The 26,120-nt window shown below is 25.4% G+C and overlaps 1 protein-coding gene across 2 annotated transcripts in view; it reads right to left on the bottom strand.

Moving 5' to 3' along the window:
• The window catches only part of LOC129963135 (kinesin heavy chain-like), a 63,005-nt gene that overhangs the window by 36,417 nt on the left and 468 nt on the right, over positions 1-26,120 (bottom strand). For both annotated transcript variants that reach the window (XM_056077230.1, XM_056077231.1), the window contains exon 2: positions 7,360-7,447. In XM_056077230.1, coding sequence (XP_055933205.1) covers positions 7,360-7,447 — 88 coding nt within the window. The remainder of the gene's footprint in view (positions 1-7,359; positions 7,448-26,120) is intronic.

The raw sequence follows: 26,120 nt of genomic DNA, 5'->3' as shown, positions 1-26,120 counted from the left end.
ATGATTACAGATTTTTATTATATCATTATTATCGTATAACATATAGTATCAGTTCACTTTATTTCAAAAATAGTTGGACTTATTTGCAAACCTAGCATCTAAATGGTAAATTTTTAAAAATTACGCTGTCAGAGGGTTAACATTTATAAAATGCATTTCGTGTAATGAGGAAATGCATCTTGCTTACACTATCTACATTTTGTATTTAATGCCTATATGGATATTGAGTAATAAGAAAATGTCTGATACGAGACATGGATTATCAAATTTTTGCAAATTTTAATATGCTTCTAATTTATAGTAGCACATATGCTAGCGAGATGTTTAAAAAACAGTTTGCATATTTCTACGGTTGCTATCTACTTTAATGTATCCCTCCACATCACCAATAATGCCAATATAGCCAAGTATCCAAAGTTAAAAAATCAAGATGGCTAACAAGATAAGTAATTGTGTGAGTAGGGTCATGGAATACTACACTTGATTGAATAGGTTAACATATTGGCGACACACTCAAAAGATACACTAAAGCAGATTTCAGTCATTTCCATATTATATTATATATATATTATATATATATATATAAATTACGTGTCACGTTGTTTGTCCGCGATGGACTCCTAAACTACTTAACCGATTTTAATCAAATTTGCACACCGTGTGCAGTTTGATCTAACTTAAAAGATAGGATAGCCCTTTTTTTGAATTTTTAATTAGAATTTTAATTATTAATTAAAAACTAACTTTCCAGCCAAAAAAATCTTTTCATTTTCCCCACCGCCAAAGTACGGCTTCAGTTTTTTCCTCCAACAGTCATGAGGCTAGGCTTAAGATTTTTCGGCTGATTATTTGAAACGATTCTATTTATTTTCTTAATGTTTGATGCATTTAAAATTAAAAATTGTTAATGAATCGATCTTTCTGATTCATTCTTAAGTACTTTTGAATTAAAATAAAACAGAATAAAGGAAATTAAAAATTTCTAATCTGCATAGTGTTACCCCAACTGGCGTAGAAAAACTCACGCATTTGCGTTACCGTAACTAGCGTTGAAAATTCACGCATGCGCATTGTGTTCTGATTGTTGACATGACAACCATTATCAATGGATGATTTAAATTATTTTTAGGTTAGTTGCATGTTTTTGTAATTAAATTGTATTTATGTTAGTTATATATTTTTTGTATACGCTTATAGTTTTAAGTACATCGTTTTTTTTTTTTTTTCGTTTTTTTTAACCTGTTTTCAACCGAGTATTTTAAACGATTCGTTTTGTTTTCTTAGTGTTTGATGCATTTAAAATTAAACATTGTTAATGAATCGTTCTGGTCATAATGAATCTGAGAATATTTTGTTGACAAATTCTTGAAATATTACATAAATTAGGAAAGATATTCTTTAGTGCCCATAAAGTTTAAACGCTCAGTGACTGTTTTCAGTAATCATATTACAAAAAAATACTTTGTTTCAGTAAAAAATATTATTAGATTAATTGCAGATTAATCCTTTCCACTTTAATTTATAGTATAAATTCTACGGGAACTAACAGAAAATTAGAGAGATACATATTACGTTATGACTGAAGGCTTTTATAATATTATGAGAGAATTATATGACTATCAAATGTGAAGTTTTGAAATATTTTGATGAAGAAGCTATTAAAGTAGGAATTGCATAAAATATTTAATTATTAAAATTTTAATGAACATTAAGATTGGCGAACCGGCTGGTCGCCAAAGGCGGCTAGTATATATATATATATATATATATATATATATATATATATATATATATATATATATATATATATATATATATATATATATATATATATATATATATATATATATATATATACACTAAACTTTTAACTTTCATCCAGAATCATCGAAAAAACATACGTTGTGCTGGCAACAAGAGCGTGGCATGTCAGAGTAGCTTCGATGAAATACTATTGCTGAATTGAATCGATATGCCAAAAAGTGTTAGAGATAAATTCTGAATTGAGTGGGTTTTTCAAGGTAGTCATAATAAAGGGATTCGAAATGAATTTAATTTAAACAACGAATAACTCAGAGAGAAAATGAATGCAAGATCCCCAGGAATAAAGAAAGAAATAAAATTCAAACCTTTTATAAAAGAAAATTTATTGAAAAATAAAGAATACTGATTTTTTTTAATTTTCATTCTTCGCCGAAAATCGACTTTTTAACTTACACCTTAACACTAAAATACTAATGATAAGACTCTTATAAGTTCTTAATGCATTAAAAATATAAGACAAAAGATTTAAATCTCTTTAGAAAAATTGAAATTGATAAAAGTATTGTTCGTTACTGCTGTAACATGGAATTAGCTGAGAACCACGATAATCTCGATTCGAAATTGAAATCCGATGAAGTTGAAGTATTTGATTTTTAAAATATTTATTGGTTAACTTTATAAGTGAAATGTATAACATGCAATCATTTGATAAATAGTTGGTAAAAAAAATGTTAAATAATAGTTGGTATTATAATTGCCATTTCTACGTACATAAAAATCTTGGACAATTATTCAATGATTGCATATTAATTAGCCATAAAATATATAATTAATAATAGAATTATATTATGGTATTAAAATTTCAGAAAAGGAAGTAATTTTAGATTTTGCCATCAATCCGGAATATGAGCATCTTCTTCCTTTTTAATGTATTTGTTGGGGCGAAAACTTTATTATGATATGTGGCTTGAATAAAAAAAGAATAGTAGATTAATGAATCATCAGAAGGTTTATTAATAATTTTTTCACAAACTTCTTGTAAAAAAACATTCCAACAAAATTTTTGAAAACGCAAGAAGGAAACCTTTATATGATTGGAGGATAAAATAATTTTATCGAGTTAAATAAAATAAAAAGTTTACTTTCCAGAAATATTAATGCGTAGCACGGTTCACAGAAGAAAGGAATTTCTTTAAAAGATAATGATAGATTTCAAATAAAATATTATAAAATACCATTTGAATAAATTCAAGTATATGACGAAGATATTCTTACGATTTTTATCCAAGAAAAATTGCCTGTCAGTGAGTGAACTGTATTTCAAATGTGGAGATACTATTAAAAAATAAAATGTATTTGAACACCAAACTTTTAATTTATAAAAATATTCATAATGATAATGATAATTTCCCATTAAAACCATTCATTAAATTATTTGATACGTATTCAATTCATTGGATGTAGAGAAATCTAAATATACACATTTATTATTTCTTAAAATAAAATTATGATCGTAAAATAATTTATGGAGTATTATAAATCAAGCGTGTGAAATTCGCATTTTATGATGGCTTTCTCTACTGAAAAATTACTGTAAAAGGGTGGTAACCATTAAAAAGCACTATTAAATAAAGTACTATTATATTTACATATAAAACAAATCTTTGGCAAAAAATTCCTATTGAAACGTTTGTTGCATCTGATGAAAGCTTGCAACAGACGTTCTAATGAGGAATCCTTGCCAAATTGTTTTTAAAAATTTGAAACATGCCCATTCATTGATTTTAAGTAAAACAATCACCAGAAGTAAAATGTGCAGAAATTATAGATTTTAATTAGTTAGGAAATTATTTTTTTCGTTCTTTTTTATTTTTTTAGATTTAGTTATATTTAAAATTTGTGCATAATTCAATGCAAATGACAGCCATTGAAATTATTTAATATGTTTAATTATGAGCGAATTTTTGAAGTTGAAATGTTTAAGTCTGGCAGGTATTTTTTATTTAATCTAAGAACACTCAAAAGTTAATATTTCAATGTTTAGGTGAATTTGCTAGGGTGACCAATTTTTAAAAATAAAACTCCTAGTAAAAAATAAGACTCCTATATTCACTGAAATATTCAGATAAATTTAATCTTCTCCGAAATTGGAAAGTTGGTTGCAAGAAAGAGATGCTATATACTATATTAAACTATAATTTTTTTTCAGATTGCATTTCCTATATCCTTTTTCATATTGCACTTTTAAATTTATGTTTATTTTTGTTAGCCGTAAAAATTCCCATGTTTCTTATTCTTTCCTAATATCATTTAGATCTGCCACATTTGTGGTTATGCCGTAATATTCGTAATATCAATCAGGATATTTATAGTTTACTCGAAGAATAATTTCTTTAAAAATCGGAGAATTGCAGTGTTCCAAATAACAGTTTGCATAAGTCTGTAAACATGTGGTGGCGTCATTCATCGGTTCAAGGAGAGAATCAACTAAACTTTATTTTTATTGTTTTTTTTATGATTCCCTTTTAATATTATTCTATTTCTGTCCATAACAGTGTATAATAATAGTAAGAATTAATACTATCTATTTTACATTATTGCTGGCAGATATTTTTTTTTATTTCTTATAAATCTCTTCGTAATGATGATGAAGTTAAATATCTAGCACCAACATCATTAATCGATGCTCTAAGCCTTGAAATATGTGAAAAATATGTTAATATAATTTAATATAATATTTCTAATGTGATACTGCTTAGATGAATTATTGAAAGAAAAGTTATCATAATCGATACGGTATAATTTTATGTTACTTTATTTCGAGCCATTTATCCAATTATAATAATTACTATTTACTTTAAATTTTAAATTGAATCACAATAAAAATTTCAAGGAAAGAAACAAGATGCTCCAGCAAGATATCATTATAATCCATTTTTCTACAACTTTTATCTTCCTTTTTCTTTTTTTAATTTTACTCTTTCATATTCACTTTCGAAATGACCTCTGCTTTCCTTATCATTTTCTGCATGAAGATGCGAGTCACGTACTCTTTCTTTTAACTTCCATGCTCGGATTTATTTTTGTTAGTCACGCAATGTTTTGTATTGGATATTTCAGAGTTCAGATGAAATTGGTGGAATCTCACTGTGCTTTTCATTTCCTACCAGTATTTTATCATGATCTAACATTACAGGCAGTTAATGTTGGCGCCTGTGATTAACCAATGGGAGTGGTCCTCACAAAACATTCTCGTATACTATAAATGTATTTTTGCATTATTAAACACATGTCTATGACGAATGGTAGTTAAGTAAGAGCCCATTGGAGTATGCTCTTTGGCGATATTTTTGGCGACTAATCGCTGAGATGTCGTTATTACACAACAACCAGAGCATTCAATGCGTATTTTGGATTTCTTTTTCTGATCGATTGACAACAAAATTTGAAACAGAGTTAGTATAAAAGATAAAAATAGCAAAACTCTAAAATTATCAAAGTAAAGAAGAGAATAAGGTAAATAATGCAAGCAATACCTCGACCTATCCATAGGCCACGTGGGGAAAGAGAACAAGATAAAGTAATCTTCGAATATCCAATAATAGGTCATGGCCAATACCATACTTATTAGGAAAATTTCCAGGGAAATTGGTCGGATGTTCTTTTCAAATCAATAAATGAGGAAGTCTTGTGCTTAAAGCAATCTCTCTGGAGAGATTTTATTCTTTATTAAATATCGATCCGTATATCCATATCAAAGAAACATATATTTGCATATTAATACGGAAGGAAAAATAATAGAAAAATTCCATTCAAGTCGAAAACTTTTCCATATTTGTTAACACTAATTCATATATAATGTATAATGCTCAAAACGTGGAGATGGCAGAAAAAAAGAATATTCATACAGCCAATTCAGATGCCATTTTTATTAAATGCATTCATTCTTTTGTTACCCAAACCAAGCAGCCTTTAATCAAACAATTTACTTTTTTTATGGGTCGTAAAGCTGATGCTCATAAATTGTTCTTGATATAAGGAGGGAGGCAGGAAAATCCATGTTTATTGTTGTGTGTGGTCAGTGCCGAGGGGCGCCGGGCTGTCTGATAGTTCCTTGGACCAAGTGCGTCATGTGATCAAATGAGTATCGATCAGGGCGGTGGCCAGCGGGAAGGCTACTTTCTGGCAGCGGATTCATAAACCAAACTCCTTCGACCGGAATAACAAAGAAAAGAATCGTGAATAATTATTCTTTCTTGACGTGCTCTGAGTTAGTTGAGGAATAGTGATGGTGGTTGTATTTACAGTTGCTGTGATAGTTTGCTTCGAGCTAGAATTATCTTTAGCTCGATTGCATTGAAACATTATTCATTACATGTTCGCATTTTATATATATAATTTAGTAATAACCTAAAATCATTTAATTATTGAATAGAAAATAACAAAATTACTCTTTAATATAAGGTTGAAAGATTTACAAAGGAATTCTGAAAATAGAGATAATACAGATAATCTAATGTGTTTTGTATTTATAATCAAGAAAAACTTTTTAATGAGTTTGTCAAAGATTATTTTTATTAAGTAATAGAGCAAATTAGAATTATGATATTTTTAGTAGTGTTAAAATCACTCTACTTGTAATTCACATACGATTGATACAGTTAAAGCCTGTTAATAGAACTGCAAAATAGGTAAGGAATATTTATATAATCTAAACACTAGAAGAATTAGTAAAAAAGAGCTTAAAAATTTCATTTATTTATTTTGATTCAGTCTTCTGAAAGACCCTAGGAGAATAAAAAATAACCTCATTATTTAAAATGATATAATTTGCAGCAATTGTTTTCAGTTAATTTATTTTGACAACATTTTTGTCTCGTATTAATATTTTTTGATAAGATAAAAACTAAAATAAAATAAAACGTAAACGATAATACAAATAAATCAAATGACCAACAAAAACGTAAGGATATCAAATCTTTGTGAAGGGAGTTGAAATTATTTTTTAATTTTATTACAAAAAAATAAATTTCTTAACTCTTCCTCTCTATTCCTTAACCTTCTTTAACTCAATGATATATTTAACTAATAAATTTTTTTAGATTAATAATATGATTCATATTTCTACAGCAGAAGTGGTACGAAAAACAGACCACTAAGCAATCAGTATTGATAGAATAGTACAAAAATATATTCCGAGATTTGAAATTGTTAAAACAAAACACTGTAATAACAAAAGAAAATGTATTAAGGATTCGAATAAATTACTGTACTAAACTAACAGGCCTCTGCGTTCACTTTGCATGCAGTTTAACTTCATGTATAAATAGAAAGGATTAAAATTTTTAAAATTGACTAATTTTCTAAGCGAGAAAAAATTTGTTTTAGTTTTTTAAAGTAGTCGAAAACTTATTTCAAGTAAGAATTACAAAAAAGCAGTATTTACAAAATTGTTTCTTTAAAAGTAAAATCCTACTAGAAAGTTGATTCCTCTGTTTTTTTAAATAAATAAAAAGTAAAGTTAATTCGTAATCTAATAAGATAAATTATAATTTAAAAAATTAATAGATTTCCTCTGCTGTGATATCTTCTTACCTTTGACGATCTGTTGCGCAGCTTCATTATAAACCTTTTCCTGTGTTGCATTGGGCTTGAATACTTTATCATATATGTACACTTTGCCCTGAAATGGAAAAAAAACAAGCAAATACATTTTTAATGCAAATAATTAAAGAAATATTACAAAAAATGGTATTTATTTAAGAAAAGCAAAGAGAAGCTTTAAAGTCACGAATTCATAAGTTTTCTTATTTAAACATAATTTTAAATAGTTATTAAAATTACAAAAAAAAATGTTTTTCTATGTAATAAGTATGTAAAGGGAACATTTAGATGATTCTAAAAAAAATTTTATATAAAATAATTTTCAAAAAATTATGGATTTTTTTCTTATGTAAATTAGAATAAGAGCGCCTTCTAATTCTCGAATAGTTTAATCAATTTAAGGATGAGATAATAAACATAATTTTTGGCTATATTTTTTTGCAGATAAAATGCAGTGTTTCGATGAATTCTAGTCTCCATTCATTAAAATATGCCCAAAGAATAAACCTTTTATTAGTATTTATATAAAAATTGATAAAGACTTTCTACTTAATATAATAGTTAGAGGAAGGCAGAAATTATATGCACTTTTAAATTCTTTTCCTTTCTTACTTGAAAACTGAAATGACCGTTTTAAGTATTTACATTTGCAATAAAGCCAAATGATTCAAATAATAAATCGATATTATTTAAAATTAGTATTTTTTTTTATCAAATCAGTCGGTGGAAAAAGAACTTCTCGAAAATGCATGTTCGAATCGTTTAATTGTATGACAAAGCTAAACATAAAACGAGTCATATTATGGAAAAATATCAGAATATTATAGTTTGAATATTCAAGATCTTTTTTTATTGTTAATTTCATGCAGTTTTCTTTTATTGATTTTTACCTCTAATAAAGGAATAAATATATTTCTTAAGACAAATACTTATTGTACTAGACATATTTAAAAGAAACATAATATTATCATTAGCTTACTTTAACAGATAGAACCTGCTTTGAAATCGCATTTATTTGAATGCGAAATTTTTTAAATTACTTCAAAAATATTAACAAATACATTGGTTTAAGTCTAGTATTTCCATCAACAAACTTCATTAAAAATAATTCTGTTTTGTCACTCTAGAAGGTGAAAACATTCGTGTCTGAAAAAAAAATCGAATTTTTAATTTTAAACTTTTAATATAGGGGATTCTTTCCTGATTTCAGAAATGTATAATTTATATAAATTTGAAAAGTCTAAAGCTCCTAAATTAACCTGTAAAAAATGTAGCAAATGAAGGACCTATAATAAAAAGATAGTAATTAGTTTTAGTCTCATATTTTAATTTAGCTGCGTATAAAAATAACTTTTTCATTGCAATCGTATGGAATACAATATTTACAAATATTATCAGTCAGACTTATTTTTATTTATTTTTCCGTATTGGTATAACTTTAAGGAGTTATTAATAACAAAATATATAATGCATTTTTCTTTTTAGATTTTAAAATTTTGCGATTATTATTTTAAATTTTATCGTAAGTATAATAAAATTATTGTAATTATTCTATCTATTTTCACATATAATATTAATTTTGGAGTGCTTTTTAAATAGAATTCTTTATTTCTGGACGCATTGATTTGTGATTATAAATTTTAAGATTATCGCATCACAACACATATTCGATTTGATATTAAAAACTCACTTTTTAATAAATAAATAATTTTTTTCTGTTTTAAAATTAAAATAGTTTTTTCTTTCTATATATACTAAATTTTACATCATCAGCTTTTTAAAATTTACTTGAAAAAAAAACATTCTTTATTAATTGAAATTTTCTACGATTTTCATCGCTGAGATCGTCTCCTTCGCACGACTAATACTTCGCACCTTGCTAATGTTTTCCTGCTACATGACAATAAACGTAACAAAAGCCATTTTACAGAGGCGGTGTTTTTCCTCTCCTTTATCTCCTTACTCATCCACTGAAGCCACAACAGCATTTCTTATCTGATGACGTTCGACCCCAATACCAGAACATATTCGTTTGTTCCGATAAGTGAAACCCCAGAAATGAATCTTTGTGTTACATATTCATCCATCTGTAAAAGTTAGATCAATGACCTTTCAGTTTTTTTATCCTAAAATTTTGCTAAGACAGACGGTATCTATTAAATTTTCTCGTTCCATTATTTTTTTGAAATAATCTTAATGCGCATATGAAATTGCATTCTAATCAGACATTGATAAAATATTTAAATATGATAAAGAAGGGAATATTCTGCAACTATTTTTATAAGGACATCAATAAATTAATAAAACAGTCGTACATTTCCAATGCATTTAAAAGAATTTGTCCCAAAAGATATTTTGATGATCAGTTTTCATGTATTAAAGGACAATTTATAATCCTTTATATTAAATTTTAGTTAGAATTTTGGGATATGTTAACATTTCAAAGATATGCTAAATTAACTTTAAATTTTTTTTATCTTAATTACTATTATTTTAGATTTTGAACTTCTTTTTATAATCGCAAGTTTAACAATGAATTAAAATGCCGTTTTAGTACCATTGTTTTTATATACCACAGAAATTTTTTAAAATTTAGTTTCTGCATACAAGGTCGCTTATTTTTTATATGATATAAATTATTGGAAGAATGTTTAAAAGTGTGAGTTAAAGCATCATCTCCTATTTCAAAGAATTTATAAAATAACATGAAAATCAGTTACAAAAATTATCCTTCAAAATAAATTTCATTAATTAATCATTTGGACAAGCAAAAAAAAAAAAAAAACTTTGGATTTTACAAATAGTCAAACATAATTATTCTATTATGCGACAAAAAATAATGAACTATTATAATATATTTGCATAAAATATATTTAAAAATTTTTTTGAATGTTCGAAATAATAATTAATATTTGGAGTTGGTAGAACAAAACATATATTAAAAAAATTGAAGAAGTTAAATTAAGAAGAAGAAATTAAGACAGGAAATAAATGTGAAAACATAAATAATCTAATATTTATTTATTTGCAAAAGAATTAATTCATTGTTTTTCTTCTGCATTTGAAAGAAAATAAACTTTGCACTTTGAAAAGAAACAATGCACACTTCCTAAAAATGCAAAAACCCCTCCTAATGCAGATGTATGTAACGCTTACATTACAACCTGCATTAAAACTGTATAATACCAAGACTGCTCAGATTTTTATTTTTAAAGTTAAGTAAGGGAACATTTTGTCTTCAGTAATATAATGAAGAAAGTCGAGTATACATTTTAGGAATTTTTCGAAAAATTAAAAGTAAAATTTCATACAAAACTACAATTTTAAAATAAGATCACATATTAAAAGTCTAGAAATTGCATCTACAAAATTGTAAAAATTCCAATTTCAAACAAATATTTATTTTAAATGTTAAAACTGTGTACCAAGTTTTATCCAAATAGTTATTTAAGTTTTCCTCTTATCGTATACCCGAGCACACAGACAGACTTTTTATGAATGGAATTTGTTAAAAATTTGGCAAAAAAAAATCTACAAATTTAATGTAAAGATCACACATGAAATTTCATTCATCTCACACAAAGAATTTTTGTGCTATCTACAAATAGATATAATTCGAAAAATATGTTTTTCGAATGGAAGGAATTCTGGAAAATGGCGTTTCATCAAAATATATCAAGGCAAGAGTTTTGTCGATTACCATATTTATTTTTTGTATATGTCATATATGAAAAAATAAAAATAATAAAATCGTAGAACGTTTCTATAACTTAACTGTAGTTTTTAATCTTTTAACAGCAAAAAATTCTTCAATGCTGTAGATTTAAATTACTTTCTGTAGCTTTTATTTCCTTTCGCTTTGAGTTCTGTAACTAGAATTCAAAGCTAAAGAAAATGTAAAATTTCAAAAACGTAAAACTTTGAAACTAGTTAGAGAAAATATAGCACAAAGCAATTAAATTTTTCTGAATCATTTTGGATGAAATAAGAATTTATTAAATGAGCTCGAGATAATATGAAGACATAAAAAAGGCTTATGATATAATAGCTGGATCCATCAAAAATACAAAGTATTAAAATATGAAACAAAATCAAGCCATTTAATACAACAAAAATCAAATAACTTACTGCATAATTTGTATATTAAAAGTGCATATGCTATATGAAAAGCGAGAATCCTACATTGGATTAAAATTCAAAGAAAGCAATTTTATAATTTTTACTATCAAAAATACTCAACTGAGCGTTTTGATGAAACAGAGAATCTGGTTTTAAATTCCCATTACGATAAAAAGATTGTTAGAAATTGTGTAGAAACTTAATTTTGGAAAGGTTATTGAAAGAGAAAAAGTTTTTCGGAAAGGAAAACGATGTTAATGAAAAGCGAATTTTTTTAATTAATAAGTAATATGAAAATAATTTTTACGAAATATTTACTGAATATCTAATAATAATAAAAAAATCTATAAAAATTTGATACATTTTTACTTAATAGAAATTTTAATTAATTTTTAGGTTTAAAAAAAATTATAATGATCTATCTCTCGTTTTGAACAGCAAATCCGCCATATTTTATCAAGATTGAACAAAACTATTAATTTGTATAAGGGGAAAAAAACAGACAATTTTCTCACCTTGTATGAATATATAAAATTTTATCTAATAGTTTTATTTTTAAATGATGAGTATTTGAAGCAATTTAGTTTTGGAATTTATTTCAATAATATCATATGTCTAGAAACTCTGAACAAAGTTTTCAGTGCCTTAACAATTCTTAAAAATAACCTTGATCTAATATACAGACCTTAGTTCTTGATTGTTGCTAATCACAAATAATTATTCTTATGCTATTTCTTCTGTTTATAGATTTATTTCGAAGATACAAAAGAGAAATTTTTACAAAAATCAAAATTTAAAACACTTAATGAAAAATCTTTCTTTTAATTTACTTTTCATGTTTTGAAAAATTTTCTAATATGAAGTTAGGGCATTAAAGATCGCGAGTGGTTCGATATCTATCTAACATTTAAACTGAAACAATTTTCTGACTAAAGATTACAAATTAATGAATTTGTTAATGTTAAGATAGTAAAAATTCAAAATATTTTCAAATAGTATAAAAATATAAATTTCTTTCTAGAAATATTCAATATTTCACTAAACAATATTAATTCTCCATATTATATAATGCAATATTAGCAGATAACATTTTAACAATATACTTTTATTTAAATTATATATTTTGGCTATCACATTTTTTTCAAAAAACATACTAAAAAGTCATTTCTGATTAGTTGACTTTTTCACAATAATGGTTTTATTTTTAATAGACTGATTAAAAATAACAACACTGTTTTAGAATTTTCGACTTAAACAAGCAGCTAGATCAGTTTTCAAATAAATAAAAAAAGAAAACGAGAAGCAAAAAGTATTTGTATAAAAATATCTGAAAACTGAACATCTGAAAAATTTGTTTACTTTTAAAGGAAATAACTGCATATCCATATTTATTTTATTTACTAACGTAAAAACACCACAGTTTAAACGTGCCGGTATCCGCTTATAATAATTAAAAATATAAGAAATTTATGCAATTAATTAGATACGCAATAAGAATATAATTTATTAAAAATGTAACTGCATGTTCAAAAACCTTTATTCATAACAAATAAAAACAATGCCGTATGCCTTTGTCAAGCATTTTGCAATAAGCATTTGTCAAGAGTAACTGTGCAATAGTTTCGAGTGTACCTAACAATGAAAAATATAATTCACTCAAAAATAAAGGAATTCACTAAAAAGAAAGAAACTGAAAATGTTTATCAGATTTCCGTCACATAATTTTTCATTTTTCCAGTAGTTCTTCTGCATTGTATTTTTTCCCAGTTCGCATATTATATTTTAAAATAGAATAATTAAAATCATAAAATAAATCTTCAAAGAAAATCTTATGCCCATAAACTCCTTAACTGTATAGTTTTCTCTGCTTTCTAATAGGGTGGCCTTTTCTGTTTTGGGAATATTTTATGGTATCGATTCAATAATAATACACTGAACACTTCAGATGCTCATAGATTTTTGTATCGATTTATAACATCTGTGACGAACTTTACTTCATATAATAAATTTGAAAATGACATTCAATTAAGGGGTTAACTATATTATGAGCTAATCATGAACGACAATGTTTTGTTCTGTAATTTTTGTAAATATAATCCGATACAACAAAATGTAAATAAATTCATTTACAATATTTTGTGTGAAGACGAAAAAACCTGTTTTGTCTGAATCAAGATATGAAATGGAAAATACAAAGATAAAAAACCTATGTAAATTTAATAATATTGCTTTTTTAGAAATATTTTTTTATATAAAATCTTTTCTACATAGCTCACTTAGTCCATTTTTCTGCTCAAATTCTGCTGTGAACATAAACTTTGTAACTTTTTTTTAATTGTAAAGGCATCTATCTGTCAGCACAGAATGTGTGTTCATTCGAACACAATCATTATTCGAATTCTGTCAATAATTCGAAATGATTAATAGTCGCATGAAGATTTATCGGCCAATGATATATTCTCTTAATTATATTTGACATTCTGTTAAACTGTTTAGTTTTTGGAAAAATTACCTATTTTTAAAATAAAATACTAAGTAAAAATTCAGAACAAATGAAAATTTTTTTTCAATAATACAATGAAAAATTCATAAAATACACTTAGTGAAAAGTGTCGCGTTTCATTATATTTTCAGATATCACAATATGACTTAGAAGTAAGAAAATTACTAATAACTTTCATATTATTTTATTTTTTAAAAAAAAGGAGAAATGTTAAGTCTTGAAAACTGTTACGAAAAAAAAACATATTTCATCTGTTTTTTAATGTTTTTGTTAATAGTCTCGCTATTAAATTTCTTTACCTCCAAAATCCCTTTTTTAAAACGCTTCTCTTTTTGATAAGATTTTGAGGATTTTTCCTAATTGCAAACCATAATTTTTTTTTTTTTTTACTCTTGAATTTCGCTTTGAAGGTAAATACTTTTACTACGAATCATGATTTCGGAGAAAGTCAAGAACTGTTGAAAGAGAGTTTTTGCCTAGATTATATAATATTAAAGTAGAATCTATTTAGAAGCGAGTGGCATTATAATAATTCAGTTATATTTGGCAACTCTTTCGGTTAGGTTTCAAACCTTTCGGACTTCATTCGTTTTCCTAATACCTGAAATCTATATCACAAAAATTTGGATTTCATACGATTTCAAGGCTTTTTTTTCCTCTACAATGTTATGAATAAATGAAATTTAAGATTATAATAATATTTTATATGATTTTATTATTTTAAGATTATAATATTTATGATACAGAAGTATGAAATTAAAGAATGAAAATAAAGCTATACAAATGAATAAAATTAAAAGTTTTAAAACACATTTTTATTGGTACTAAAAATTAAAAATCTTTTTATTAAAATTATGAAAATCAAAACAAATTGTATGAAGTGCAAGGGATTAAGAACAATATTATAAAAGAATTAAGTCAAATAAACACAGATTTTTAAAAAATAAAAATAAATAAATAAACTGTTATTAAAATTTAAAAAAACAAAAAACAAATATAGTTCGAATTTCAGTTAGTTTAGAATATTTATATCCACACCTCGAGTCTTTAAAATTTTGTTTTAATGTCGACGTATTTCACTACAAAAAAATTCTTTCTAATGTACCAATAATAGTGTGTATTAAAAAAATTATATATCATTTGATTCTGAATTTTTAGGGGGTTCTGTTTTTTGTTATTTGAGAGAAAATCATTAAATTTCAAGTCCTTACATTCAGTTTTAAGAAAATAAAATTCATAAGATTGGCTCATTAGAAATTTAATTCAACGTTTTACCTGAAACTGCACAACATCATGAATGAGTGAATCAGTGTGAATTTACGATTACGTAGCTGCCTAGCGCCGCTGGGATAAAAAGAATGCCGTTTGAAAGTGTTTTGAAAAATGTTATCATCTTGATTACCAAATAAATTTGTAAAAAAAAAATTTGATTATATAATAAGATATAAATATATTTGATAAGATTTATAAATATATTTGTATAAATTTTTGAAATTTAATATACTGATATGTGTGTTCACAGTAAATATCAAAAAATATTAATTTAAATATAATTACTTAATTATAATATATTGGAATATTAATAATTCATTAATTCTTTTTTTTATTATATTCTACTTTGCTAGATCTACAAAATAATTTTTTATATTATATTAGTTCGAAATATATTTTTCCTTTATTAGCTACCACAATAAAATAAATGCTTTATTTGTAAATAAGAGATGATTAATTAATAATTTAATTTTTCATTCATTGAATAATTTTTTTTATATTATGCATATTAAAAATAAATAAAAAAATATTTTTGTATAAAGAAATACGAGAATAAAGAAATTAATTTAAATCATTAAGAATCTTGATTAAATTAAAATTGTATTGAAGTGTGAAATTAAATTACTAATAATTAAAAGAAAAGTCTTATAATGCACACTGCATAGGAGCACAAAACCCTTAAATCCTCCACTAAATATTATATGGCATTGTAGAATATATAAAAATATTGATTTTACAATATCTATCAATATTGTACAATAGTGCATATAGATACTATACAATATATATGTGCTGCTAGAAAATTTGGTAAAACTCGGAAAACCTCTACGATCCAAGTATGCCAATATGGCAAACACTTCCGAACTCATTTCCCCATTGAGTCATCAACCCTACGGACATCTATACATAACATCATCCCTCCTCAGGAGATTAAATGGAGAAGAAGATAAGATGAAATGCTCGGGGCGTCAATTTTAAATGGCTCATTAGAAGAAAGCGTGCTGCTGCCAGATATCGACTCAAGTGAGGGGAAGTACTTGCACATGGCTTTCTCGGAAGAGACACAACTCCTCCACCTCCTGAAAAAATCGATACAACCTCTCAACTCGACTCGGTGGGACTGGTCGATATCCTGCAGTCGACACGGGAAACAAAACATTTCAAGGGCAAACCGAGGATTCGATTAATGCAGAGATTGGAAATACATCCATTGATACTTTTGTCAATCAGGTGTACTTTTTAGTGCACGCATATAGTTATGGTCATGAGATTTGAGGGTTTTAATTCAAAATTGTGATGAAACAGTTACGTACATGTTCGGTTTTATCATTCGCATTATAGAATCTTTAATCCCACAAGACACCTTTCTTTATTTTTAAACAAAAGACATGTAATTCTTAAAAAAATATAAGAAATTTAAAAAAAAATAGATTTTTTCTTTAATTTATTAAATTAAAAATTCATACAATCTACTCAAAATTTCTTTAAGAATCTTCCCATTTTCACTTAAAAAATCTCAGAAATTATCACAAAAGGATTTATTAATATATATATATATATATATATATATATATATATATATATATAAATTTCTCTTATAGCGTTTAAGTCATTCCATTCTTATTTACGTTAATTAAAATTATTGAAATTAATTAATTAATTTTTAATAGATATAAAAGCGTAATACCTATAAAGTTGTAACAAGCTTTTAAAAACTGTAGAAAGAAGAAAATCATGCAATTAAATGTTAAAAATATGAATGAACGAAAGCAGAAAACAAATTTTGTGCCTATTTTTCTCATCTAGATGTTTTATTACCAATGTATGTGTATTTGAAAAATATCGCAAAAACTGTTGACGTTTGGAAAATGAATATGTTTATTAAAATAATATAAATTACAATAAAAAAGAAAATGCCTACGAAAAACATAACTATAAAATGAAATAACAAATAGAATCTCAAATTGTAAAACTACTATCGTATAAAATTCAACTAAAAAAATCTTTACTTAAAAAAGCTTCAAATTTTTTAAAAATATCAATAAAATATTTTATATTATTTCCAATATTCAAAATTAAAAATTAATTCGATTAATTATTTAAACAGTTATTATAGAAATGGAAACGAAGCCTTTATTTTAAAAATTTAGTAAAATATTTAACTTATAATAGCCAATTTACCAAGTTTTTTAAAAATGTATAAAAAAAAAAAGAAAGAAAAAATGACCTATTGTCAGAGTCACTGGATGTGAAAAATTTAGAAAGAAAATGATGAATGTTGGCAGTTCTCCAGTTTATTTAATTTAATAAACTGGAATATTTAATAAACTAATTTATTGATTCTAATAAATATGTGTAATTCGTAGTTAATTTGCGTTTGCCTATATTTTTAAAAACAAAATTTTCATTAGAGATTGATTATGAGCTAAAGCACAAATCTTCGTTGTTTTTCCTCGTTGCAGAAACAATTTTATTTATAGTCACACCATGATAGAGTAAAATTAAAACGAATGGTTCACTTTATTCCTTTTTTATGTCACTTCTTTTGCATGTTTAAAATGAAAGAATATTTTATTTCTTGTAGATCAAATTTGCAAAGATTTTTTTTTTAATTTTATGATTATGTTTCATAAACTATCGAAAAATATACTTTGCAGCAATATATTTTCTAAAAAGTATAGTTTAATTTCAGACTTAATTATTACAAAAAGCAATATTAAGCTTAATACAAAAATTTAAAAATGATAGATTATTAATTATTATATAAATGATAAATTTTAGCAGTATATTTTACAACAAAAAGGAATTAAATATAAATATATAGAAATATATTACCATCAGGTGAGCATTTGCACAGTAAATGATAGATCATTTTAATTCTTTTATGCAAAATTCATCAGTAATTTTCTGAGAAAAAAAAAAGAAATTTATAATTTAAGAATTATTTTAAATAATTATAACCTTCTATCTTTTAACATATCAATGCTTTTGCCTTTTATTCTACTAAAATGTTTAAAAAAAACAAAACAGATAAATAGGACATTTTATCGATCAGAGAAAGTAATTGTTGTGATTGTAGAAAATAAAAATTAAATGATTAAAAAATGTGCTTTGCGTTTAGTCGAGTATAATTTTAAATTTCTTCCTTCAGTGGTTGCAGAAAATAATTTACTGAAAGTAAAAATAAAATTAGACTATAAAACATCATTAAAAAGTGCTGTTGCTTCGCAACATTTCATGGTTGCGATAATTTTTGAATTATTTTATAAAAAGAATCAAACAAGGTTTACAAAATAAATGAATTTTATAAGAATAAGTTCAATGAATGATCCTGAAATTTCCGAGAGGATTTCTTTATTTCAGAAATATTCCATTTTGCACAAGTAAGTTTGAACTCCATAGTAGCAAGCAGAATGCCGTTTTCACTCGATTCTAAATAAATACATAATAACGGATTGTTCTGCACGACTGCTTATCCTCCCCCCTAATTATTTTTTTCACTTTTCATATTTTTTCCATAATAAAAGTCTTTGTTCGAAAAATTTTATTTTGCAATACAGTCATGTAAAGAGGATCGTTTGTATTAGATTTTATGAACGTCTCTTTAAAACCTTTTCCTTGTCTATTGTTCTTGCAACACAGTCGGACCGCAATGAATAATCCTTTACAATGCTTTAATTCAAATCTATTCATAAATTTAAGTTTCAGATATGTAATAAATGAATTCGATCTTAATTCACCATTTTATATAGATTATCTTACAGTAAAATTTTAAATTCTCTTATGTAAAAGTTTTCGTCAGTAAAATTCGAATTCATTCATACAGACATCAAATAGTGTTATTTTGATAGTTTATATATAAAATGAATATAATAAGTGTAAAGTATCTTACTGAATAAATTTCTGTGACATCATAGTGCTATTAAAAATATAATTGTCAGGGAAGCGTATTTTCTAATTTTTTTCCATTACCGTAATTTCAATATTTTATTCCTCGTGCAAACTATACAAGTATTAAACCTTAGCTTTCAATAATGGAGGAAAATCAAGCCACTAAATATATGATGAAATGCTAAAAACGACTTGAATTTCTTTGCAACAATGAATATTATTGTTGAAAATTATGCAATATATATTTATATATATATTAAAAATTTGAAGAATTAAGATGATATCATTAATTTTTTTCAATTTTAAAACGAAGTAAAAACTAGCTTTATACAATAATAATTTCGACAGCCGAAATTTCGTTTAAATTTTAGTTAATTAAAATTTTGAAAAATCATAGAGAAGTACTCAAATAGAGTACTCAAATCATAGAGAAGTATTCAAAGTACTTCTGTGCTAAACATGATAGTTCTAAATAAAGTCAAATAGTTTGACTTGCAGAGAGCACCCCTACACATAGAAGAAATATAGTCTCACACTCTCTTTTATTAATTGAGGTCGAGACATAAAACACAGAATCAGAATAAAACATTAAACTAGACATACATCTATTAATATACGTAAGATATGTGTTAAACTATTATCAAAGTTAATTAAAAACACCTTTTAAAATGAAGTTTAAGAATGCCATGGTAGATTCCCGATTACACGGTTAGAATTATCAAAATGAAGAATAAATTTTCCTGCATTAAGCACCAAGTGTTGCCGTTTCCTTTTTGTTGCTGACTGCGCATTCAGAGTTTTAATATTTAAATGAATGCAGATTTTACATACATTTAATGATCCCTAATTAAAACTCGGGGAAAGTTTCGCGAGTTTTAATGACCCGATCATTAGCATCCAATTATAATAAAAATTTCAATTATGGCACTCAGCAGAAGTGAAAGGATTTGGAGTTACACCCTGAGCGGTTACTAAATATAAATTTCAGTGGTAAAAAAATATTGTTCGTGTGGAAAGAGTTATTAGTTCATGAAAAGAACTTTTTAAAGAAGAAAATTTTATTTGATCTCGAACAGATATACCGATGGACGTTTTGGCTTGTTACCAGAAAAAATTATTTGAGCAAATATTGAAAGTGAAATTTCGTGCAATCGAAGTTAATTAACTTATAAAGAAAAAAACTACATAACGCTGATCTACGTTCAGAATGTACAATACATTCTCGACATCTTAGAATCGAAATCTTATTGTCGAAGACTTGAGAAAAAGTTTTCACAATGTATTAAATAAACTCAGAAATTATTTTCCTAAATGCATCAACAACAACAATAACAAAAAGAATTTGGATTTTTCTTTTTGCACATTCATAGTTATTTCTTAAATTCAATATTTATAAAAAAAATATTTTACATCCCCAAAAGTACTTATTTGCGTTATAATTAAAAGGTTTCATATAAATATTTTCAATAAAAATAGCGTCCAGAATTGGGTATTACTTCATGTTTATTTTTGATATTTGCCTTTTTTATTAGACTATCTTTTCGTTATCTGAGAAGAAGAATTTCATGCGTTCTATCTTACTCTAAAAACTACTGAAAAATGACGTCTTTTTTATATGCATATTTTCTTATTTGAAAAAAAATTTAAGAATTTTAGCCTCACTCTTAATCTTAGAAGAAAAATGATCGGACATTGACGTCTTTCCCGTGTACGTCTTTATTTTAAAATATAATGGATGATTTTTTGCATCCTTCTTAATTTAAGATGAAACATTACTGCATAATGTCTCTTTTTGTGCATCTTTTCTTATTTGAAAATATTTCTAATATATTTCTAATGAATCTAATGGATGGATATTTGTAATCTTCTTAGCATAAAATGAAATGTTACTGGATAATGTCTCTTTTTGTACTTTTTTTTCTTATTTGAAAATATTTTTAATGCATTTCTCATTAGAAATGTATTAAAAATATTTTCAATGGATATTTGTATCCTCCTAAATCTAATATTAAACATTACTGGATAATGTCACTTTTTTTAATCTTTTCTTATTTGAAAATATTTGATTCATTTCTAATGGATCTAATGGACGTATATGTGCATCCATCTTAATCTAAAATGAAACATTACTGGATAATGTCACTTTTTGTGATTTTTTTTATTTGAAAATATTTCTAATACATTTCTAATGGATCTAACGGATGGAGATATGATCTTTCTCAAGCTAACATGAAAATTATGACGAACCTCTAATAACGTTTGACGGCCAAATCTAATGGATAAACTTTTACAAATTTCATCTAAGATTTAAAAAATTACAGGACAAAGGTGTCTTTTTCTTGCGTATGTTTTATTATTTAAAAATGCGTTTCTAACGGAAGTTGACATGACGTAATTATATATATGAAAAACGCAAGTGCGCATATATATGGAAAATGTAACATGCAATATACGATTCTGTGATGCACCATACTAAGCTATGGCATCATGTCTTAAACTTTCTTTCAAAGTGTGAAAAATTCAGCAATGAATAGCCTTATATTATTATTTAGACAATATGAAAATGAAGAGCTTCTTTCATTGCAGAATGTTCTGAAAAATTACTTCAACCTATTTTTCAATTTACTGTTTTACAATTAACGATATTTTTAAATTAATTTTAAATGAACAAATTATGATTGCCATTTTCTAATAAAGAATAGCTTCGATTTTTTTTCGAGAAATGAAAGTAGGATGAAAAAAGGAGGGCAAAATTGACTCACTGTCAGTAAATTATTTATTATTTTGCATTGGTAATTATATCTGAACCCTATGTTATAATTTAGCAAAAATACAGAAAAAAAACTGAATTCACAATTATATAAAGGTTTACAAAATATAACGTGAAGGAGAGAATAAGTTTTTAATAAACATTAATTAAGAAGTTATTCGCAAAAGGATTTGGATTCTAAAACTTTTAGCTGAAATGTATACGATGATTAGAAATTTATTCTGAAACAAATACTTAAAAGCAAAAATATTTGTAAGGGGTTATATTAATTTTTTCGAAGCAACAAAAAGAGATTAATCTTGCATTACGTAATGATTTAATTTGGGAAATTTGATTCTCTTGTCTTTTTTAAATTAATTTTGAATAAACTTATTCTTAATTATATAAATATTCTTTTCATAGTTTAATTTGATGCAGAAGTTTTGTTATAATATATTAATGTTTATGAAAAATTGTTGATTGGTTAAAAAGATGTGTTTAAAACTAATTTTTGAATTATTATTTCTGAATATCATGCGTAATCTATATATATTTATATAATTATGATTAAGCATCATTATAATAAGCAACTAAAAATGATTATGAAACTATTTTTCTAACAATCAATACAGTGCAATTTGCGTTTTATAAATGTTAATGATGTGGTTATATAAGATTATCAAATGAACATTTTATATGAAGAAAATATATTTCTGGAAATTCTTAAATCAAGATATTTATTTGTAAGAAGAAAGTCTTTTTTTTTTCTAAAGATGAATGGCTGAAAGTTATCATGAACTTAAGAATGATTATAGTTAGTTATTCATTAAATTAAGGCTAAAAATGCATTCCGTACTGAAAATTTTGAAAATATTTTCTAATATAGCAAGAAGTTAATCAAAAATGCAATCATTATGAAATTTAATTAAAAATAAATGTTTTCTGAACGAAACTAATAAAAGATGCATTGTATTTAGAGAGCGCTAATGCTGCTACCACTGAAACATAGATAACCTTAACCAAATTAGAAAGAAAATATTAAGTTTAATGCAAAAAGAATCAAAAAGAAAGAAATGATAAATCCGGAGATTCTGATGAATTTTTGGGAATTTTCGGGTCACAATGGATCAATATTTTTGGACGAAAGTCAGACCCCTCACAGAAAAAATCCCTAGTTTGAATCCCTGCCTGAGGATGACACTTGAGAAAGCCGGATTCATCATTTCTTTCTTTTTTATTCTTTTTGCATTAAACTTAATATTTTTTTTCTAATTTGTTTGTTAACAAAAAAAAACTTGAATTTATTATTTAAGCTTAATATTTTTTTTCTAATATTTTTTCTAATTTGCTTCTTAACAAGATGTTCTAGTTCCTTTAGAGCATCTTTCTAACACTTCTGAGAGATTAATTTTATGGAATTGGGAATAGTATTATACTTAAAAGTGTGCAAAATAACTTAAAATGCAATTATTAAATATGTCTGTATGCAATCGAACGATGTGTACGTAGAATGAGATATCTGATTTTGTTTGCTATTATTTTAACTTATTTATCATAAACCACTTTTCTTGATGATCTTGAAGAGCAAGATTTTAAAATAATTGTACACATTTTTAAAATTAAAATGTCAATGTTTTTGTTCTTCTTAAAATAAATTGTTTTCTTTCTTAATTTTATTCGTTAGTTTGAAATTAACTAAACGTTAAAATAATTTATATATAGGAAACAAATATTTCACAGTTTTAAAAAATTATCAGCGTAAAATGAATTTGAAATTTTATTTTCGCCTTTTCAGAATTTTACTTTCTTTTTTCATTTATAATTAATATCAGGTAATTTAAATTTCAAAATCTAAATTCTTAAAGAAACTTTTTGTTGGCAGAACGAAAAACTATTTGAGACATAATTTATTGTAATTAATATTAGAGCATTAAAAGATATAATAAAGAAACTAACTGAGTGATTTTTTTTTCAAAAAAAATGATAGCAAAAAAAAAAAAAAAAAAAAAAATCCAGAAAATGCACTAAGTTGATTTTTGACCAAAAATTTTAAAAAATGTCTTCTATCGCTTTGTCTAACTTATTTTATGAAAATGTCTAACTCGCTTTTTCTTCGACCTTGCATTCAAAAACAATTGTTTCATTCGAATGGGTCATCCTAGCTTGAGGTATCTGAAAAAATTCTAACTGCGCAACTAATATTTTCGTAAACTGAAACCCCAAGGTGAAAAAAGAAAACACGACTAAAAATGGCTGAAAATCAATCTCTTTCTGTTCTTAAAATCTAAGATTTTTTTATTTCTGGAAATGGCAACATGATGATAAAACAGAGATATTTATAGAAGCTTCGGGCTATCTAATACGATAGTGCGCAATAAAGACGTCTGGACCAGCAATTGTGGTTTTCTTACAAATGCGGTTAAGAAGATGTAAAGGAGTGCGGAATATATAGATAGTAGGATCCAAATTAGAAAAAAAAAGTTTTTATTAAAATAATGAGATTAATTTTAGTTAAAGTGTTGTGGGCAGAACTATGTCGCAGAAGCTTAATACTTTTTGAAGGAAAGAACCGAGGCCTAATTATTATTTTCTAAATGACAGCGTATGAAGCATTAGGAAAAAAAATCAAATATTCAGGATTAAATTATGTCAAGAATATTCCAAAACAGCCAGAAGACAGTTTTCACTAAAAATTTTTGTTCAGCTACATTTTGAGATATTGTCTAATTATTTTGGAAAAATCCATTGCGGAAAATTAATATCGACCTCGATACATTTCTAAAACTATTATCTAATCTATCGAACCTTCGTTACAATTTTAATGTTTAAATTGATCCTTATTAACTATGATTTCTGTTAAATAGTAAAACAAAAATATTTTATATATGTTTTTTTAGTCAATCCGTTATCTTAAAATGGATGCTCATTCTAAAATAAGCAGTGAAATTTCAAATTAATTTTTTATAATAGCAGGAATAATCTCACTTGCAGAGCAGAAGAAGAAGTTTAGAAGCATTTGCAGAGAAACATACCAGTGATTATGAAGGAAAATTTGAATCAACAGATAAATAGAAATACTATTCAAAATCTTTCATTTTTGACCCCCCCCCATACACACACACACACTCTTAAGAATTTTTTAAAAACAATTTATTTCCTTTCTAAACAAAAATATAATTTTGCTCAACAAAACGAAGTTTGTTTTTGAATTAATCCAATATTCTGGAATTTGAGAAGTCTGTTTGCAATATTTGATTTCAGAAACCAGTTTAATGACCTGTTTGCAAATTAATTTCGAATTTTTGGAAATTTTAAATCAAATATTGAAATAACGCATCTAAAATTGAAAAAAGACAATGATTTGTTTTAGACAATAAATCTAAGGAAATAATTACGACACAAAAATTTCATACATATCAATTGTGAATCTGAAACATTTTTATCTTGCAGAAGTCCAAAAGAGAAAGATTTAATAAATTATAAATAGGTTCTAATGATTCATTGTAACAAAAAAATGCCAATACCAATTTTTGATAACTTCAAAAACATTTGCTGCATATATTGATATTAAGAAACTGAAAAATAATATAAGATTGAATACTGTCCTAGTTGATGTGAAGATTTATTGATTACGTATATGACGGAATGTCTACTGAATAGCGATTAAAACCCGATTTTATATATTAAAATCATGTTTTTACATCAGCAGAGAATAGTTTGATATTTGATTAAAAAAAGACATATGGGAGATAGTAATTTGGTTGAAACTTTTTCAATTGCTTAAGCATTCTAAATCAATTGTTATAAGAGACTTAGATTTTGAATCATTCTTATTTGCAGTCGATTAAACTATAAATTGAAACGTCTTTAAACTGTTATGAATCCTTCTGTAATTTAGTGGAAGACTAGATATATAGTGGTTATTTAATAAACATCGCAAACCCAGACAAAACAAATAACATATATGAAAATTTCATTTATGATCGACAATCTCAATATAAAGTACATAAAAAAATATTTAAATATTTATTAATATGTTTACAAACATCACATTAGACGATAATACACATGCTCAAACGTGTTTATTTTTCAATAATTTGCATTTGCATTCAATTTTTCTAACAGATGACTCCTAATCGATATTTATAAACAATGCATCTTATTAATACTATTTACCTTACACATTCATAGAATCATATATCACAATCAATACTGAAA

This window comes from Argiope bruennichi, chromosome 3 (genome assembly GCF_947563725.1).
Source record: "Argiope bruennichi chromosome 3, qqArgBrue1.1, whole genome shotgun sequence".
Lineage (NCBI taxonomy): Eukaryota > Metazoa > Arthropoda > Arachnida > Araneae > Araneidae > Argiope > Argiope bruennichi.
This window is presented reverse-complemented; position numbering and strand designations above follow the sequence as displayed.